This window comes from Strix uralensis, chromosome 23, assembly GCF_047716275.1.
Source record: "Strix uralensis isolate ZFMK-TIS-50842 chromosome 23, bStrUra1, whole genome shotgun sequence".
NCBI classification, from domain to species: Eukaryota; Metazoa; Chordata; class Aves; order Strigiformes; family Strigidae; genus Strix; species Strix uralensis.
Genome location: NC_133994.1, coordinates 3,089,071 through 3,106,453, shown reverse-complemented (window position 1 = coordinate 3,106,453; position 17,383 = coordinate 3,089,071). Strand labels below are relative to the sequence as shown.

At 45.0% G+C, this 17,383-nt stretch overlaps 1 protein-coding gene across 7 annotated transcripts in view; it reads right to left on the bottom strand.

The window, feature by feature from the left end:
- DVL1 (dishevelled segment polarity protein 1) overlaps positions 1 to 9,163 on the bottom strand; it is a 104,960-nt gene extending 95,797 nt beyond the window's left edge. For all 7 annotated transcript variants that reach the window (XR_012632041.1, XR_012632042.1, XM_074892843.1 and 4 more), the window contains exon 1: positions 8,758 to 9,163. Coding sequence is in view for 5 of the 7 variants with exons in the window: in XM_074892843.1 (XP_074748944.1) it covers positions 8,758 to 8,927 (170 nt within the window). In the remaining 2 variants the exon portion in view is untranslated. The remainder of the gene's footprint in view (positions 1 to 8,757) is intronic.
- Between the last annotated feature and the right edge of the window lie 8,220 nt (positions 9,164 to 17,383).

Sequence of the window (17,383 nt, the reverse complement as noted above, 5' to 3'; positions counted from 1 at the left end):
AGTGGGGAGACTACAATATACTGCAAGTTACTTGAGGTCTAGTATAGTCTCAAGGCAAATAGCAGCTGCATAAAGACAGTGATGGATAGCCTTTCTCAAGGACTACTTACAAGGAAAGAATGACACTAACACAGAAAAGAGAGTGAGAATTAGCCAGAACTTAAGAAAAAAAAAAAATAAAAATCATCATCTGAAAGAATTTCACATAGAGATGAAGGCAGAAAATCTACTGTTGATCATATCAAGCACAACAACATATCTAATCAGCCAAACATACAGGAACCCCAACTGTTGTGGAAAAAAAAGAGAGAAAGGAAGTAACTTTAATTATCAAGACATGCAAATTGAAACATCTCATGATTCCTAAAGAAGATAAAGACCAGAAGAACAGGGAGAGAATTCTCACAGTGATGCCATTTACAAAAAAAATCACTGTCTGTGTTCATCATAAACACCACCCTGTCAGCCTTTCCACCCAACACTGTGGCACAACAGCTGAAATAAATGGTTGGTGCTCCTGAACAATTCTCTGAAAGTACTGATCAGGATGATAACTGACCAGGTTGCACATAGTCACAGTAACACCTATCAGGCTGCATTTAAAGTGGAATCTGAAATGCAAGCGTGAACAAGGCTATTTTTGAAAATGCCAGACTCGTGCTTGAAGGAAAGCACAACCCTTGAAGGGAGCCTGCTGTGCTAATCTCAAATATAGCACGGAAATCTTTACAGGCTTTAATACTGTATGTAAATTAATTCCTTAATTCAAATTTTAAACTTTTCCATAGCTATTTATGGTTGGTTTCAAAGAGCTGAACATGGATCTCCTCCTGGTGCATCTGGATCTCCTCCTGGTTGCCTGTTCACTCTCCTATGGCAGGCTAGTATGGTGATAATCTTTCAAAAATTACTATTAAATAAATCCCATTTAATTCAACCTACTTCATAGGCAAATTTTAATGAGAGATACAGCAAGCCCATAGATAAGTTGCTGAACTTGAATCCTATAGAGATGGTTAATGTTTCCAACAGCTGTACAGTCTGTGCATGTATTCTTAAGCTAAAACAAGTCTACCTGGAAAAAAAAAAAAAGAGAAACAAAACTGTGCTTACACTATGTGGAGGTGTTCATTAAATGAACAGTAGTAAACTTGTTTTTCTAACTTGTCCCACTGCAGATCACTAGCCACAGGAAGCAGACCAAACCTGATGTATCCCTTTAGCATGTTTTCATAGCATTAGCTTTTAATAAATATAACATACTCCACCCTCAGAGCAGAGCAGTCCTCAGGTTCCAGCAGAAAAAGTGGTTGTTTTAAATATTTAGATTACATTACAGTTGGGACGTTAAAATAAGCGGTGACTTGTACTGTAGACAGCTATCAGAATCAGCTTGGCAAAATATGTGTAAGCTAACCTAGTGTGGTTACAAAGTATGAGCTTTGAGGTCTATTAGGCTGGTGTTCTTATACATATTTTTATTATTTGTACTACAATAGTGCTTTCTGATGTCAGCAAACAGAAAAGCACCACAGATGCTGCATAAACCTAAGTAGTAAGATCCGCAGTCTCCAGAAAGTTTATAAACTTCAGCAGAGAAAATGGGAGAAAGCTAGGAGAAATAAAGGCTATTCTCTTTAGGCAAGCAGCTAACACAGGCCTCAATTCAGCACTAGGCTTCAGTGCGTCTAAGTACTTTGCTGAGTTCCAAGCCTAAATCTGTGGCTGAATACAATTTTTTTCCTATTTCCCAAGTCTCAATTCCGTGCTTTAACTATGCAACTATCCATTTTCTTTCACGAGGTAACAGTACTCCCAACTTTCTGCCGGTATTAATGGACTCTCCCTTCCAGTCTTAAGAACTCTCCTTCCCCCTGAAGGCCTCTGTGTGGTTGCTGTTGATCCAGATACTTAGGCCTAGGACCTGCTCTCAGTAATCCCTATCTTCAGAATATTATTCCAGATTTATTTGATTGACTCAAACTGAAACTTGGCCTTCAGTTCCGAGCTCCTCCACCTAACAGCAGACCAAGACTTCTGCAATGTTTACAGCATTTAAGTGTGCAGCAGACCATGCTGCGTGGAATGAAAGCTGGAAAGAACCACAACCAACCCACTGAACTGTACAGTCAGAGTCACCATCCTCAGTTTTATCACCTGTCTCAAAGAACTAATAAAAATCCAAGTATCTTCTCAACTCAATCTACTTAACCACCTGTGGGGCTTTTTTGAGGAAAGCCTTCATTAAAAAGCATTCTCCTCCCACTGCAAGTTATGCATTTGAACCACTATTGTTCACGTGACAGAATAGTTCAGTTGGAACCTGGCTCAAAATTCAGTGCATTTCAGAGGAAGACTCTTAGTGACTTCACCAAGCTTTGGATCTGTCCCAGAGTTTCAGTGCTGCCACCTACCCTACTATAGCATCCCAAAGGAAAGCTGGCAGCAGCAGAAGAGAAGGGTGATGAATCTTAGCCATGGGCTGCAACATGCCTTGCATTCATTTTCTCAGTCAGCCATGCCTGTTTACATCCCAGGGAACAGCTGTCCCAGCCTGACCTGAAGACAGCTTTGACTATTGTGCAATCATTCCTTTCTAGCCTACAGACAGGCAAACCTGGCCAGAAAGGGTACAGGATTAAAAAAAAAAAAAAAATCTTTAGAAGAAACACATTTGTTGCTCTGTCTGTTCAGCCACACTTGCTATCCAAAAGATATTTTCAGTAAACATGCCATAGGCATTTGCAAAGATCTCTATGGTAAATTATGTGACTGCATTACCAGTTGAAGCCCCAACCCTTTCTAATCTAGTGTCCATGTAAACTGCTGTCTTTTTCTCAGTGTAACTGTATCTCAGATCTCTGAATATCTACTAACTGATGAAGCAGCCTGAGATGACAGGAGAAAATACAGTGTTAACACTGAAGGGGCACAAATCACCAGGAAGCCTGCTTTTGCTAGTTCTGCCCTCATGGAACTACCTCCTTACTCATTCACCCCTCCTAAAAACACCCTGTTCCCTCAATAACATGGAGGGTAAAAGAGACTAAACAGGGAGGAGACAGAGACTCACGTGGGAAAACAAGCACTCAGAGGGAGATTCTACATGGCTGCTTTGTAAAGATAATCTCGCTTATATTTCAAGGCCAAAAGTTATATGGCCAAAAGTTACCTGCTCATCTACCTGCCCATCATTCAGGACAGTAACCTGGATACTGTCTCAAATTCTCTGACTGCTCTCTAGACCTTCACATCCAACATACATTTAGGTCTTGCCGTCTGTGTAGTATTTCTGAAACTTTCCATTTATACAGCTAAAATCCTTGCCAGAGCTTTGATCATAGTATTTGCCTCAACATCCCCTTGCCTAGTTCTGATCCATACAGGCTCACTCTGTGGGTATCAATCCTTGTCACAAAGCTGGAAAGATCATTTTCCTAAACTGTTATTTTTAGCACATGCCCCCTCTGCACATTAGTCTACCAGCTCCATATTTTCTAATGCAAATATGAGTCACTTGCCTTCATTTTATTCTGTTTCAAAAAAGACAGACTCCTACCTGTAACTGACCTATATCAGCCTCTGTCACCTGCTTGTTCAGTTTTCAAACAAGTGTGGAGGTAGGCTTCCTTTCATGTTGCTCTTTAGTCTTGAGAGGATCTCCTTAAAAACACCAGCAAAAATACCTCATTAAAATCTTTGTTGCAATAACTACCAAAAAATCCCCAACCCAAAGCTATGCTCTTACTACCACATATCCCAGCAGAGTCCACCTAAAAGGCAGAATCCTACCTGCAGGGCAGTTTTGGCCAGTATTCTGCCATATCCCTGAATAAGCATGGAAACGGTTTTCCGAGCACAGAACTCAGCCCAAAAACTTCCTCTTGAGTTTGGTTATCTCAGAGTCTAGAACTCGGTGGCACCTGATTGACATAGAACAGGCAGAACTAAGGCTTCCGTGTTTTTGTCCAATGTTCCTTTGCTTGCTGGATTTTTACAACAGCTTTCATAGTTACATTCAATAAGCATGGAATTCTCCAAATATAACATACAAATCAACTTTCTGTTTTCCAAATGATATATGTCCAGTGTCCAAATGGCACTTTAAGCATCAACCGTCTGAGCCTCATTGAAAAACAGGCAACTCCTACTTTCATTTGCCCCTATAAAAAAAATATTTTGAGGGTGGTGTTTTTACTATCTTGACTCTAAAAGCTTTCCAAATTATGAAATTTTTCTGCATCTCCGTAGCTAGACATTTGTCAATTAGGATTCCTGTTTCTCAGCTAGGACTCCTCTTAGGCAAGGGTGAAAACAGAAATGGTCCGTTGCCTCCATGAGAAAAGACACAAAACTGTGCTTCTCACGTTCCTCTTCTATCAAAAATTGCCCCATTCAGGTCATAATCCCAATCCCAAACCGGATTCCTATGGCTTTAAATCACAACTGCTTGCTAGATTTCAACACACCAAATACCAAGAAAATCAATAACTGTGCAAGAAACAGCTGCACCTAAAAGTGCAGTTTAAAAGGAAGTTCTTTTGCTGATACCAAAGGAATGCCTAAAAAGCCACTCCTCAAAGTACTCCCTAAAGAAGTGTAATCAAAAGAGTATTAGTTCACACAATGGAAAGAATGAGGACTTGAACCTCACCCAGAAGGATGGCAGAACAGACACATACTCTGGTATTCGATGGATAAAGATTGCAGATTGGCTTGCTCTTCCTATCCTGCAAGCATTGAAAGACACCATCAGCCGTTCCTGCCCCAGTGACATGTTGACTGAACAGAGCAAAGGAAGCCAGAACAATGCAGAAGGGAGTATATTTATCAGTGGGAGCTTTTGTACAGACCTAAGATGGTACAGTTCTTCCTCTGAGTCTCTCCTGCTATAATCCTGTCACAGCATAGCATCCTATACTGACCAGAGACGAAACAGCAGCACGGAGTCTCAAAGTATGTTATTATATAGCAAAATTAAAACACATAACTTATGGCAATACCTGGATCATATACATCTATAATTTTGTATTTAGTGATAGTGTTTTTCAAGAAAAGCTCTGGACATACCAAATATTTAAGAGCAGATGGATAGGAATTCCTCTTATAGGATCTGTCAAACAGATTCATTATGAACCATTTAAATCCAACACAATTTATGCAGCTGTCAGAGCTTCAGTCATGATGCCCAGGGAGTACAAATTATAGCTTTATTTTTAGATGTAGTCATTATTTGACATTTTTCAGTCATCAAATAGTCAACAAAATTGCGTTATGCATTATTGCAAGGATGTGTGTGGCTGTAACCTTAGAATCAACAGTTCTGGTGATTGGAAGTGACCTCTGAGCTCCTTCCCCAAGAGGAAAGAATCAGTTGCTGTAAGCAACTAAGCAAGCTGATGACACAGCTCCTTGCCTATAAAACACATATCACAAATTTCAGCTTTTCTGAATTTCATTGCTGGTGGATACGATCATATTAATAAGTCTGCTCCTGTAATGTCCCTGTTTCATTTCCCACCAACTAGAATAAAAATAGAAGCTACAAAGCACTTCCAAGGATTGAGTCTTAAAGTCAGAACACAGACATCCTGCATCTTAAAAACAACATGGTGTCTACAGATGGAGTCAGCAGGAAAACACAGGCTTTCAGAATAAAGACAGGTCCATCCCGTCAAGAGTTAGTCACCCTTGAGAATGAAATGGCACAGGGAAAAGTGGTTTTATGTCAAAGTAACCCTGCCAGGAAAATCCAGATGAAGGTTCCACATTGTATCTGTTTTCCACAGCTTTACTGATAGTGTAACATTAAAACCAAAAGGCAAAGTAGTAAATTAAACTATAATGGAAGTTCAGAAGGAAATACACCACTCCTGCACCTTTCTTCTCCTGCACTTTCCAAGAGGCAAAGCTGAAAGCAGGCTGGTAACTCAGCACAGGTACCCAAATCACAGAACTGCTTAATTCCATAACACAGCCTGACATGGCTCCAATGTCCCCAACCCAACTCCACTCCAATCCTCAGCAACTCTATCTTTCACGGTTGGAAACAATTCAACGCATCCACTGTTTCTGAACACAATTATTTATTACTTTATTTCAGGATCCAGGAAAGGCCGTGCCTTAATTACAACAACATGTGCAGTATTGCGAAGTCAGTTCCCGATCGCTGGCTTCTCAAGGAGGCTCCGCTTCTCCAGGAAAACATTTGCTTTCCTAATAGAAGAAGTACTTTTCACTCCACATTGGGATTTACAAACTGCCCTGCCAAGCGGCGGTCACCATGCCAAATCACAGCTCCGCACAGCCATCGAGCAGCAATGTCAAGAACAGAAGACTAGAACTGTAGAACACTACATTTAAAACCAAAATGTTACTGTAGTTTAAGCCTAAGTACCACTTACAGAACACACAGAAAAGAATTTATTTGGAGAACATTTTCAGGCACATAAGGTAGAAATTAGATACACAATTTTGTTATGGTTAGTGGTAACTGCATCTATAATTACCTATTCACAACAATAATTAAAAAAAGTCAGTTTGAAGACGAGACGATGAAAAAAAGCCCGTATTTACTATTAACACTTGCTAAGACAGCCAAAATTTGTATAAGTTTTCTTCCAATTCCCTGTTTTTCCCAAGTATTTAGGATTCAGAGAGGACTGAAAATTTGGTTGACCAACAAAAGCAAACAAAAAATGTGACTGACAGCTTATTGGCTTGCAAGAGTCACTATCTATAGAGTTACTTCTAGCTGCCTCAGGACAGTGGATTGCCACCCTAACGCATCCAGTAATATCTCAGTTTAAATAAGAGACAGAAGTTACAGGTCCTCACCACCCACTCGAAGCCCTTCATCTTCCCTCATCTCTCCATTTCCAAACCAATACAAGAATAATGGACAATTTTCAGCCCAGTTTTGAGACTAATGAAAGAATCCACTCTAGGGTTTATGCTACTAACTCTGTTACCTGGTCAAAGATCAAGAACAGCCCAAACACGTTAAGAAATCTTCCTAGTATGTTCAACACGCCTCAGCAGAGTTTACATTCTCTAGTACCAAATTTCTGTAGCAGTGGGAATGAATGCACATGCTGTCTCAACAAATCCAACATCCTTTATTGAGGTTGCAGAACAAAAACTTAGAGCCTGAATTTATACAACAACTGCAGGGTATGTGTCCCTGTTACTTGAGGGTGGAGGGTGAAGGAGAAAAATTTATGAATAGCCAATTTCAAAGGCTGTATTTTGAAAACAGTTTGTATCATTGTTTCCCAAAAAATGTTTTCACGGTCCAGAAAAACAAGAAGTCAATACATGAACACTCCTACAATAACATGCCAATACTAACAACTCGCCACATAAGAAATACGTGTCAACAAACAATATCCACATTCCACCATGGATAAAACCACAATTAACATTAAAGGCTTCAGGTCTCACAGATAAGAAAGAGGCTACACAATATGTAAAAGGATGTTTGGGATGATACATCTCACTAAATGTAAAATCTGCACCTCAGCCACGGTGTTAGTTGAGAGTCAGGTCCATATTAGTTTCCCACAAACCTGCTCTCTTTTTTACTGGCAAGGCATTGAAATATGTAAAATTGTCTTGCCAGTGACAGATGTGAGTACAAAGAGAAGTGATTTGCTACAAAAGGATTAATACATTTTGAAAGTTACTCTCTGGCAAACTGTCAAATGGATTTTTATTGGTTTATTTTATTATGGCTGTAAATAAGCCCGGCTGGTGTGCAACGCACAGTTGTGTGCGGAGACCAGAAAACGATGCTAGCTATCCCCCAGCCCCAGGCAGAAATCCGGCCTAGGCGATCACAAAGGTTGTTGGGAAGCCTGGCCCTCGTCTTCTCCCGCACTCCCGGTGAGCAGGAGGCGCGGGCCCTGGGGAGAAGCGGCCCCTTCGCCCCCCGACCGCTGCCACCCGCCGTGCCAGTGCAGACCCACGACCGCCACCTCATTTCCACCCGGCGTTTCTGCACTGGCACAAGGCTTCACCGCTCGGCGGAGCCGCAGCCAGACTCTCCGGGGCTCGTCAGAAATCCCCGCCCTGGCCAAACGCTCCTGCCACAAGCCTCGCCCCGACACGGTGACAGCTACGGCCGGTGGCTGCCGGTGTGTCCGACCGTGTCCCCCCCAGCCCCTGCCCGGCGTCTGGCTCCGGCCCGGAGCGAAAGGGCGGGCGGGGAGCGGCCGAGGGAGCCCGGCCCGCCCCGGTCATCGCCCAGCGCGCCCGGGGGGGTCACTGAAACACAAACCGAGAGGCCTCCTCGCCTCAGCGGGGACCCGGCCGGGGCTGTCAGCTCCCGGGCCGGCCGGCCGACCGCGGGGTGAGGGCGGCGACGGCAGCTCCGCCGACCCCGGCACCCGCCGGGCCGGGCCGCCATGTTAGCGGCGGCACCGGCGGCTTCCCTCGGGTGCCGGTGGCTGCCGCCGGGGCCTAGCGCCGAGCGGGCGCCGCGGCGGGCAGGGCCGCACCCGGCGGCGGGCCCGGAGCGCCCTGGCACGGCCCGCACACAGCCGGGGGGGGGGCTGCCGCGGAGCCCCCCCACCCACCTACCCACCCCGGGCAGGCGGCGCCGGCCGCCGCCAGCGAAGCAGGTGTCTCCGGGGCCGAGGGGAGGCTCAGAGACCTCCCCCGGCTGTCAGCGGGCAGGGGCGCGGGGAGGAGAGGAGGGGCAGGGACCGCCGCCCCCCGCCCCGGCAGGCAGCCCCCGCCCGGCCCGCGGCCGCTCACCCGAAATCCTGGTCCATGGACTTGAAGAAGAACTTGTAGCTGTGCACGGGCCGGTTGCTGAGGACATTTTTGAAATCGGCCAGAGTGACTTTTTCCGGCGGGACGGGCAGCTTCACCAGATAGGGTGTCTCCTCCTCGTCTATGTGGTAAATGATTTTAGTCTCCGCCATGGGAGAGAGGGAGCGGGGAGCGGAGGGGAGCCGGCCCGGGCCTCCGCCGCCGCTCGGCTCCTCTCACGGCCTCCGGCCCAGAGCCGCCCCCGACAGGAAGGGAGCTCCCAGCGCCCGGCCGCCGCCGCGCAGGGGCTCCTCGGCCGGGATTTCGCTCCCTGCACTGCTCTCTAGCTGCCCGACCCGGGAACGGCAGCCCGCCGCCGCCCGCCCCGCCTGCATCCTCCGGCCGCCGCTCGCCGCACCGCCCCCCCACCCCCGCCAAGCTCAGCAGCGGCCCCCCCGCTCCCCGGGCCGGCGGAGCAGCAGCAGCAGCGGCGGCGGCGGGAGATGAGGGGAAGGGAGGGGGGCGGGGGGGGGCAGCGGGGGCGCGGGGCGGCCGGTCCAGCCGCCCTCCTGCCGCCACCGCCGCTCTGCCCGCGGGCCCGCCGCGCTCCCGCACAGCGCCCCCTGGCGGCACGGAGGAGCGGGACGGGCCCGGTGGGGCTCGGCCAGGCCCCGTGAGGCTGCGGAGGCGCCGGCTAAAGCCGGGCCGGACCCCCCGGGGCTGCTTCGCCACCCGCCGCCACCCCGGCGGCACCGGGGCTGCCATGGTGCGGTTATAGCGGGGAGGAACGGCCCTGCGGCTTCGCGCCTCTCCCGGCGAGCCGGCTGGGCTGATTTAACAGCCTCGTCCCGCTGGTCCCATCCTTTCCCAGGGAACAAGCAGCAAGAGCCAAGGCGCTAAGCACTTGCTCCTTGCCCTAAAAATCACCTTTAACACTCAGACTGCTCAAGTGCACAAGTACTATTTTGGGTACTTTTGATGGCAGTGATTTACCCAAGTGCAACCCACACATGATGCTCTGTGTAAGCATCACAGTCTTTGGCCTAAGAAAAACACTTGGCATCCCCATAAACCCAAGGGTTACATAAACACTCCTCGTCCCCTTGCAGCTCTGTCCTTGTTCCTCCTTCTAGGAATTAGCAATCACCTTCCAGGTACAGACCCTGAGGCACCCACAAAGGTGGTCAGTACCCCTATTCCCATGACAGTAAGAAAAGGCAGGAATGCTACTGTACAGAATCCCAGAATCATTCAGGTTGGAAAAGACCCTTTGGATCATCGAGTCCAACCATCAGCCCTACTCTACAAAGTTCTCCCCTACACCACATCCCCCAACATCTCATCTAAACGACCCTTAAGCACATCCAGGGATGGTGACTCCACCCCCTCCCTGGGCAGCCTATTCTACTCTCTGACCTTTTTCTGTGAAAAATTTTTTCCTGATGTCCAGTCTCAACCTCCCGTTGCAGTTTAAAGCCGTTCCCTCTTGTTCTATTCTAACCCAGCAGTCTCCACAAGACGCAAGATCCACTCTCTCCAATGTATTTATATGCGATGCGCAGGGCTGAGAACTGACTAACTACTCACAGCATCAGAACAGCAGGCAGGCTACTGCATTTCAGGCATCTCAAGAATTCTGACTCCCCTCCCTCAGCAGACCAATTCCTTTTGTGTTTCATGAGAATTGAGATGGGTTCTGTTTAAGCAATGAGCTCATGGATCCTCTGCAGATCGTGAAATTTTCCACAGTGCAGCTGGCTTCGCAGCTTATGCTAATAAGACAGGAGAGACACATTCGTGGCTCAGAAAAATTGCTTTTAATAGCTGCTTCAGTGGAAGCCTGTTGGGCACAGAGCCCACTGAGCTGCTTGGCACAGAGCAAGCTTTACACCTATCATCTTCTGAATTTCACAGAACAGCAAGAGTCATTGTTCAATGCTTCCAGGTGAGAGCGCTATGTTTTGGAGCACACAGTCCAGAGAATAATCTTTAGAGCGCCATGTTTTGCAGGTGATGTATGTGGGAAAAGTTCACCTTTCTTTCTAGAAATCCCCAAAAATGACAGCCAGAAAATTAGGATTTCAGAACAGCATGCTTAGGTCTCAAGGAATCTTTTGTTCATTAAAAAAATACTTCTCCAGGAAAATCCCAAGCTAATTACATTCTCTCTTTTTCCTTTTCAAAGAAAGAGGACATTCACTTCTCAGAATATTCAGCTGCTTTCTGTGAAGAGGTAAATCACAGCTCAGTGACTGAATTACCTGTGGTACTGGAATGATTTTTCTACCACCATGAAACAGAGGAGCCAACTGTGTTAGAGGCTGCCAAAAGGTCTGTTAACATTATTGCTGTTTATTATTTTCAATTTTCTGGAGGTTTAATCATCACCAGTTCCCAGATCCTACCAGCCCACTACCACATGATTGCTGCGATACCACTTCCAGAGCCAAAGTCTCCTACGCAGAGCCAGATCTGGGTACCTCTCCACCAATGGCATGGTTAATCCACAACTCAACAAGATTTAACAATATTGAGAAACCAAAACATCATCAATTATCTGCTGTCATTTCTGGTCTAGTGAAGCAATTACAAAATCACATTCACTGGGGTTCAACTCCAGTGACTTGCTCATCTGCTGACATTCATACCACTCATCGCTGCTAGAGCTGAAGGCTTGTATGATCATCAAAAAACATTAGATAAACAGCAAAGTAAAGGTATTGCCTTAGTCTTCATCATGTAACTAGTGTTTTGGTACTGGTTTAAGTCAGAAATTATCAACTTAGTACTTCAAAGAGCACCTTCCAAGAGTGGTAGCCACTGATGGTCAGTCATTTCTCATCTTTCAGTTTTGGAATTCTGATAGAGTAAGGCCTGAAGCACTGAAGATTTCAGTAAAACTGTGCATTCAACGTTCTGTCCTGCCTGCGTGTGCAGACACATGCTACGGTTCTGCAAGCACCTGAGAGTACTCTTGGTATGGAAAGTATGCCATGAATCCATCAGTTCTACTACGCACAAGAATCTCTGAGCAACGATGAGGAAGGCTTCCTTTGGCAGGTCTACAAGATAACTCTAGTACAAGCTATATTCTCTGAGATACTGAGCTTTATGTAGTTTTTGCAGTATGAAACTTGGTCAAAATATTAACATCCAACCCTTTAGTCTCTTCGGTTTGCACTTAATGACATCCTGAATTCCTCAGAGACCCAGGTGGTATCCACACAAAGACTAAGCCTGCAGAGAGCTCTGTTCTTGCTCTGTTAGCTTTGCTTTCACTTTTGACAACTGAAAATACAATGAGTTGTATAATTGTCAGATGACTACCTTGGAACAGACATGATAAGACTGGATCTATGACTCACAAAAAGCTTTCTGTGTCCCCATAAAGCACAGAAGAGAGAAGATAACCCACTTTCATGTTACACTCAAACTACAAGCTAATCCAATTAAAGAGCGGATGTAGGAATGCAGAACACACCACCTTAGCAAACCACTAGTCCATCAGGGCTAATATCTTGCTTCTTGCAGAGTTCAGGCCTTAACACTTCAGCGGAAAATAAATATAAGGCATAAAATCCCTTGCTATTAGTGCTGTGCTCTCCGTGATAGAGCAAATAGTCTTGCTGACCCCTGCAGGGAGCAGATAGTGTCCTGAGGCATAAAAACCGCTCACCCTTTTCTTCATTTATACAGCAGTGCACTTCATTACCACACAGAGGATAAGCAAATCCTTTTAAAAAGCCATCCTTTGAATTATGGTGATGGTTGTTCCTTGTCTCCGTGATCTCAAAAAGCTCATCACACTCTGGGTGCTTAGCAAATAACTATTTGTTTAAAGAGATATGACAAAAAGAAAATCCAAGCTCTGAGCACTCTGACAGTAACCAAAGCTGCTGACTTGGGACCCATTCTGAGATTTTATGGGTATTTTTTATCCACCTGCAAGAATTTATTTGTAAAAGAGCAAAATCATCTTTCACTTGAAGGATTTCTTCTTCTCAAGAGTCAGTCGTTGGCAGTTTTGCCACTCATGTCCATGGAATCAGGTTTGACTGTGAGTACCTTCATTCGGATAGCTAACCTTGGGAAATTAAGAGTTCTGTTTTCATTTGTTTCGGCAGCACAGCAGGATCAATGTGGCTGGCATCACTGCAAGCTTCCCACCCTTTACTGCCAGCTACCCATGCTACTTGTAGGGCTGATGGTACCTACAAGGCGGCCAGCAGTGTAAATGTTTTAGAAACTAAACTGACGACACCCATTAGCCAGGGAAGATTCCTTCCAGACTGGAATCACAGTAGACACACAAAATCTGGGTTACCAAAGTAACAAGTCCCATCAGTTGGACTAATCCTTATATTCCTTCACTTAAGTATTTTCTCCAAAATCACCCCTGTTTAAAAAATAAAAGGAGAAATTAATTTTTGACTTTTATCATTGAAGGGATGTATCAGAAGGTGGTGTCTGAATGAACCACAGAGGAACTGTTAGACAAACTATGCCTCCTCTTCAGAGACCCTAAATTGCCCCGTGTAAACACTTTCAACACATTCAAAAAGGCAAGTTATGCAACTGCTCTTCGCCTCTGGGGCAAAGATTCCATCTCATTCCACCGACTGACACAGGCAAGATTAGCATCAACGCAGAATAAGAACTAAACATGAAAATGATCCTAAATGAGAAAGAGAAGCACAGAGATATAACTGCAACCACACAGTTTGGATGTGCTTAGAATTGAGGTGCTCCCAAGTTGGTGTACGTCAGCAGGGCACAATCCAAATCAGTTTAACTCATGGATCTGGTCTAAGAGACCTGCAAGGTGGTTTTTTCCCTTTTATTCTTCCGCTGTGTGCAGTGGACCATGGGCAGTCATGGTCATGGCAGAATTCAGTCCCAAGAGTTTACAAGAAAATAAAGATATTAAACGCTAGAGGGAGGCAAAAGACTTGCAGTCCAGCAATGCACTCTCCAGCCTCCTGGGCAACGCTCCCCAGGGCTTTCATTGCCACTGGATTCAAATACAAATAAACCTGGGGGAGAAAATGACAGAGGGTATTTTCAGTGATATTTCCAAAAACCCTCTTAATTGAGGAATGTGTTAGGGAGAGATATCGTCCTACAGGTCTATAGGAATGAGGCACCGCGTACTTCATGTGGAGGGGAAAATAGAATAGAGGACAACGTTCATGTTGGTGCTCCACAGGGACTGCTAAAAAGAAATTGGAAGAATGCAATGGAAAACTTGAACCAACATTGCTAGCAGATGCACACAACTGGGATTCATATATGGGTTTCACAGGAATGAAGAGCGTCTCCTCCAATTTCAGTCTCTTTTTCATCTAATTTGAGTCTATTGATGACTGTTCAGTTACTGCTACTGAAAGTCTGATGCGTGTCAGTTCTGTTATAGTGTGATCCTGTAGTGCTGGAAGAATTATCACACTGAATAAACTATGTTCCTGACCTTTCAAGGCCTCCCAGCAACAGCAAACCTCAAGTGAAAATCAGATACTCATACAGAATGGCATCAATCTCCCTACCCCTGCTGCAGAAGTGCTGCTAACTTCTGTCTTGGAACTCAACCGTCGTTTAAAGAAAACAATCAAAACAGTGGACATGAGTCTGGAAAGATGCGAAATGTTATTACAAAAGGCAACGGGTTGAACACTTCAAATCACTGAGTGACATCAAGCTGGTTTTGATGAATACCTTTCTCTCCATCACATGTTTGCTGTAGATGGGTCTTCAGGGAGAAAATTTCATGAGACACGCTGGTGCCTGGGTAGAAATCTCTGACTGTGAAAAGAAGAAGTGATGTCTTCAGGCAAGACCTCCCTTGTTGCTGAACCACATACACAAAAGGCTGTGGGTTAGAACATCAGTACTCCAGCTATGAAAACTCAGCACTTCCACACTTTTTCTGGAGTCTTCTTAGTGCCAATCACAGAGAACCACTCACTGCTGCACACATACACTTTTTGGCAACCTCAAGCATTTCCAAACACTTTCATGCAATGCACACCTCATCAATGAGTTTAATGGGCTGATCCCAGCTCCTACTCATCATGACTCAACCTATTTTCTTTGCTCAGCCGTTTTCTGGTTCTCCTACCTCTTTTTAGGAGCTTCAACACTTTTTTTTTTAAAGAGGAGAGCTACACTTGAAGAATTTCCCTGCAGCAATTGTCTTCAGAGCAGCTGATCTGCAAAGGGCCACATACACGTTTAAATACTTAACCTCTAGGAAACAGTGGGGTTTTTTGCTTAGGAATGTCTACTCAGATCTTTATCCTACTTCTCTCAGGTCCCCAGTGCTGCTTCTTCCCCTCAAAAATTTGTTCTGTTAATGACTAGCAAGTCCTTCTCCACTGGTAAGACTCTCCCCAGACTGGGAAGCAGAAAGGAAACAGGGACAATCTGGACTTCATTTCAGACAAGTTGAAGACAATGAAAATATTTAATTTCAGCTGTCTGCAAAGCAGACCCTGTGGTTGCTAAATTAGCTTTTCCTTGTTCCCAGATGCCCTCCTGGAAAATCAGACCCGTTGCCTGCAGAGACAGAGAAAAGTAACAAGATACCCCAGCAACAAATAACCAACAACGCCTGCCAGCAGAGACCCAGAGCACCAGCAGAAAGGACCAGGGCTTAAAGCATTAATGACACCCAGCACTAGCCCAGGCTATGCAGCAAGACCTCGCTCTTCAAGATAATTGCATAACTGCAGCTGCGTTATTTGCAGGCTCCCCCATGTGTAGAAAAAAAAAAAAAAACCACACTGGGTTCAAGAGGGAACCAGGCAATTTGTACATGCGTAGTGTCAGGCGAGTACAAATAAGCAGGCCTGCAAACACTGCATTTGTATTTCTGAAGCCCTCAAAGAGACTCCACTCAAGCTCCATATTCCCCAACAAAGAACAAATACAGAAATCCAATCCTGTGTCACCTGAGTCCAGCAAAATGGTGGCATCTCTGGCTCCCAATATCAACAGTATAACTTCAATACTTTTTTTTTTTTTTTTTTTTTTTTTTTTTACACATCATGGTATTCTAGTTTGCCTGTAGCATTTAACAAAAAAAAAAAAAAGTTAAGTTTAAATCTTAGAAAGATGCTGTTGAGTCAGATGTTCCCAGTGGGGACTGGCACCAGCTCCAGAATGATTTCACTTTGCCCAAAGTATCTTTTTTTTCAGTAGTTCTCATCTGGCTTCTCCTGACTGTGAAGAATCTCACTTACAGGTTATAGCAGTGGCTGACCAGTAAAGCCCCCCAACAGCACCAGAGAGGGTACTTCGGATGAGATGTTTATTGTAGATGGCCCCTGGCTCCACCCGCTCAGGAACTCTTCATTCATTCTCAGCAACAGCAGAGCCCAGTGAGAAGGAACTACTCCCCATCCACTTCTGTCTTCAACTCCCAACCCTTTTAACCTGTTGTGCTTTGGTTTTTTCCCTCTGGTTATCTGAGAAAGCCCAAGCAGCCATCGCAGGGGGATTCACCCCCATGAAGAGGTGGTATGAAACGGCAGGAGACGGGCTGTAGTGTGTTTTCCAAGCAGGTAAGAGAGAAGATAATAGTTTCACCAGAGCTAGACAAGCTAGTCAATAATCTTAGTTTGCTAAATGCACTTCTTTGCCACTTTTTAGTTTCATATCCTGCTTTGATCCTTCAAATTCTTGCACCTGTCCATCCAAGCAGCAATACAAGCTGTTTCCATCAGTGTCCCTGGAAGAACTCTGTCATGCCAGCTGGGATACTACTCAGTGGGTGGAAGCCCTCCAAGAGCAGAATGTGCAGCAGGAACTTTGCAAGGTGTTAGCTCTGCAAGGCAAAGAGGAATTTGGGCTGGGAGAGAAGTATAAAACTGTGCAGTTAAATATTCCAGCAGGATATGTTATCTTCCCTTCCGGACCTGCGGAATTATGTACTATGAAGGAGCTGCCAGCCTTCATCTCTCATAGATGGTTTGAACTTGCAGATCTGTTCATTATACAACACTTCTGGAAAGCTAAAAACCTGTCTGTGGGCCCCATGACCAAGTCAAATGATGGTGTCCCATGTGGAAACCATATTGAAATCACTGGAACAACTTATTGCATCCAATCTGCACTTTGTCAAGCACTTTAGGATGCTCCGAGATGAAACACACTGCACAGCTATTGGAAAGAATTAGCTAATGCTGGCTAATAGCTTAGGTAGCATCTCCAAAGAGCAAGAAATAAAATCAACCTTAACTTGAAACTCCATTACATTCTCCTTTATTTCTTAAATGTCAGGAGAGTTACACAACAATGATAAATGGTAGAAGTTAAGTAACAATAATAATGAAAATTAATTCTGTTACAACAAAGGAAAAAACAAGCTTTATGGAACAAGTCCTTCTCTCAGTCTTGAGAGGAAGCAGAGTGTGGACAGAGCTGAAAAGAGGGGGCTCTAGTTCTAGTCTCAGTTTTAACCCCTTTTAAGGTCACTGCCATACATGTTTTCCTTGTTCAACAACAAGGGCTTACAGTCCATACGTTACCCTAAAATAGACTCCCGTTTCTCTGTCATCATCGAGCTACAGTACTCACTGAGAAGTAATTGGTACAAAAATATTAGGGATTATTATTATTTTAACTAACTGAA